This window comes from Vigna radiata, chromosome 6, assembly GCF_000741045.1.
Source record: "Vigna radiata var. radiata cultivar VC1973A chromosome 6, Vradiata_ver6, whole genome shotgun sequence".
Lineage (NCBI taxonomy): Eukaryota > Viridiplantae > Streptophyta > Magnoliopsida > Fabales > Fabaceae > Vigna > Vigna radiata.
Genome location: NC_028356.1, coordinates 32,304,861 through 32,308,957, shown reverse-complemented (window position 1 = coordinate 32,308,957; position 4,097 = coordinate 32,304,861). Strand labels below are relative to the sequence as shown.

The 4,097-nt window shown below is 28.3% G+C and overlaps 1 protein-coding gene across 1 annotated transcript; it reads left to right on the top strand.

The window, feature by feature from the left end:
• Window positions 1–2,452: 2,452 nt before the first annotated feature.
• Window positions 2,453–3,579, top strand: LOC106764395. The gene is made up of 2 exons (XM_014648682.2): window positions 2,453–2,532; window positions 2,777–3,579. The coding sequence occupies exon 2, from the start codon at window positions 2,786–2,788 to the stop codon at window positions 3,389–3,391; it is 606 nt and encodes a 201-aa protein (XP_014504168.1). The 5' UTR covers window positions 2,453–2,532; window positions 2,777–2,785; the 3' UTR covers window positions 3,392–3,579.
• Window positions 3,580–4,097: the final 518 nt, after the last annotated feature.

Genomic DNA, 4,097 nt, shown 5'->3' with positions numbered 1-4,097 from the left:
AATCAAATATTTAAGTACTAACTTTGTTTCACACGGGATTAAGATAACACAATCTGCCCAACGCTAGGTAAACTTAATCCTACATGACAACATTTTAACTGTCATAAACATACATTTATGTTATGTGTTCCAATTGAAAGTTAAAAAACAATTATTTAATGTGTGTTAGTTAAAGAATAGAAACACCATAACATTTTGTCATTCTTTAGTACTTTAGGTCTATTTAAAAATTGGGGTTTAAGAATTCAAGAAAACAAAACATAAATTAAGAAACAAAATTAAATATCAAAAGTGAAATTTCAGAAGATTTAAATAAATCAACTTATATATTCAAACAACCACACAGTCCGAAAATCATAGTTCTCTAAATATCATTATTAATCTGTTCAGTATCATGTGACTCTTTGTTTAAATAAAATGAAAAATTATTTTGGAGAATTTGGAATATTAATGTTGAAATTGATAACAGAACTTTCCTGTACACTAATGTTATGACAAAAGACTTTGAAATTGCTTTACAAAAATAAGTTGAACATCTTCATTTTTAATTTCTTAAATTGTGATTTTAAAAAGTTTAAATCTATATTAGATAATGAAAGTCTATCTTGTATAGTCATGGTCGTGGATAAGTAATTTTTTTCAAATTAAGATTCAATATATAAATATATAGATAGATAGAGTGAAACTATGAGTGATATTACCTTTTTCGGAAAGAAGAAAAAATCTTCTCATAACGTTTAAAATAAAAAGTATTGATATTAAAAGTTTTTCAGATTAAAAGTTATAGAGAAAAATATATTTTCATTGAAATGATAAAAAAAAAATTGTTTAGATATCTACTAGACAGGAAATAAAAATTGATACTTTAGAATTGACACAAGAAGATGTGGTATTCTATGGAAAGAAATAATTTTTCACAGAAGAGAGAAGTTAGTCAAAGAAATCTTTTTATGTAAAAAGAATGTGAAAACGATAATAATATTATTGGAAGAAATTTAAAAAATTATTAAAAATGATGAAACTTAATATTTTTTTTGTTTGAATTGATAATTAGCAAAGGTCTAAGAAAATCCCATGTATATCAAGAATTTTTGAGTGTCAGCTATATTTTGTACACACTGATGAATAAATTTCTTCGAAATTTAGGTTTGCATATTAGTCTACCTGGCTATCTTTACCACAGACTAACAGAGGAATAAAATATCTTTCAAACTCTAAATAGTTCATTGCTATCCAAGAGCTAATTACAACGTTCAACTTAAAAAACCAAATCATAATTATTAATTTTAATATATGAATTATAGGTAAGGGTGGTAATTGATTGGATGTTCTAAAATCTATTCTAGATACAATCTAGATCTAATAAAATAAAATAAATTTATAATTAAGATCTATTTTAACTAGATAACTTAGATTTTTTACTCTATTTTGGTCACTTGGTTCCATCTTAATATGCATCGACTTGCTTCCACTTGAACATAAGACGACTTGACTTGAACCCAGATGACTTAGCTAGATTTTAAACTACATATATATATATATATATATATATATATATATATATATATATATATATATATATATATATATATATATATATTTATTTTGTGTATACAAGACAAATATGTCAAACTCTTACAATTTATGGCTCTAGAAAACTTTATTAACATGGATATTAATAGAAGAATTTCTTGGCCACAAGTCTACACTGTGGTGGAACTTTTAGTTCTTGAATAATTTGTAAATTTTTAAAGTAAAAAAAAAATAATCAAATGCATTATATAAATATTGTTTTTCAATCAGGATTAGAAAAAAATATTTCGATCATTTTTCAATTATTTATTATAATATATTTTATTTTAATTTCAGTCTGTATTGTTTTAAAGATCAGTATCTAACTTTGATTTGTATGCACATGAAATTCAGTGACAAACATTTTGGACATCATATGGCGATAGATAACGTTGTCGGTGGAATTTTAAACAAGCATTAGGGTTCCTGTCACAGTCTCAAGTCCACACTGGCCTTTACCGTAGACTAATGAAAGGAATAAAAAATATCGTTTAAATTCTAAATAATTCTTTTAGCATACATGCTATCAACAGCTAATTACTACGTTCAACTGCTAAAACCAAATACATAATTTTTAATTTTAATATATAAATTATATGTACGGTGTAATTTGAATGCGTCAACCTGCATATCAAGTGTTTATATACGACAAGTCTCTGAAACTCTATCACAATTTGTGGCTCTATAAACCTCATGAAGACGGATATTAAGCGAAGAATATTCTTTTCGCAAAAAGTATATATATATATATATATATATATATATATATATATATATATATATATATATATATGTGTTATATATATATATATATATATTATATATATATATATATATATATATATATATATATATATATATATATATGTGTGTGTGTGCGCGCGCGCGCCTGCTGTCCTAAAAATCACAGTTCACCGTTCATTTGGCTTTCTGAGCGACCGACCATATCAAACAAGAAAGGTAATGGTGATTCTGTCATCCCGAGTGAATCCTGTATTGTTTTCTTCATTTCTAGTTGTTTACTCTACTTGTATGGAGCTTGATGTGAAACTTTGAAGCGGTAGAGTTAATTTAAGTGTGAACTACTTTCCTTATTAAAGAATAGCCTTAATCTTTAGTTGCAGGTCATAACAAACCAGATATGCATACATGTATCAAATATTAATTACTCTTACAGCTCTAACATAAAGTATTGTTGTTACAGTTACATACGATGAACGTTGAAGGTGAGCAGAAAGCCGAGACAAAAGGGTGGAGAAAAGGTTTGAAAAAGGTAAGGAACTGGCTGGCACATAAGGACAACGATAATTGGTTGAAGGACATTAGGGGTAACCTGAGTTTGGTGGCTACGGTAATCGCAACAATAACCTTTCAAAGTGCTCTAAATCCACCAGGTGGCATTAGACCGCCACAAGAGAATGGAGAAGTGGCATGTCAAGGATTGATTCCATGTCCTGGAGAATCTGTCCTAGCTTATACAATGGCCGAAGCTTACACAAGGTTCCTTATTTGCAACACTATATGTTTCATATCATCTTCAGCTGTTTGTCTCTGGCTTGTTAGTGGGCTCCCTCTAAACAACAGATTTTTCAACTGGCTTTTGTCAATAGGCATGTGCGTCACCATCTCTAGTCTCGCTCTTGCCTACATGTATGGCGCTCAAATGGTCACCCCACAGCCTGTTTGGACCACATCCACCTCCATGTTTGTAATTGTTATATTTGTGTGGTTAGCACTGCTGGGACTCGTCGTTGTTGTTCATACCCTGCGCCTATTCGTTTGGATTCTTGCTAAACTGATTGGCAAACCTAAACAATGACATATTCCGTCTAGGTTTATCCTAGCTGTTCTAGCCAAAGCTTTTGTGAAATTAAATATTAAGTATTTAGTGGGTCCTGTTTATTTCATTTCATAATACTAGTGGTTTATTTACTTTTTCTGTAATGTAGGTTTGTTGCCTAATTGGCCTATGTGTCCGAGATTAATGAATTTTAGCTTCAAGTGCTTAACTTACAATCACCAATGGAAAATGGTACAAAAATTATCTTCTATTAAGACCATTTTAAACCTCTATAAAAGTTGTTAAATAGTAGTTAAATGATGTCAAAGAATATTATTTCTTCTATAATTTCAGTGTTTATTGAGGTTACCTAATTGAAAAATGACTTTTTGACATTAGATGTTATTTGAGATAAACTTAAATTGTAGAAATTTATTATTTTATTAGTTTTGCGTCTAATAATATTTAATTTGATTTGATAGAAATAAAATAGAATAGGTAGTTATGATTTTCGGTACAATATTATTTTATGATAGAATAAGTATATTTTATTTTTAAGTCAGATGATATTTTATTTTCAGATTTTGTTTTTATTTCCGTAATATTGTAAGTATCACGACTATTTAAAGCTCTTCACAATCCATGAATAACAAATGGATGACTTCAATGAATAACAAGACTCAATTTTAGAAAAATATCTGAATGTGTATCGTAAGATTTTCTCAACAGATGTACAACTTCACAA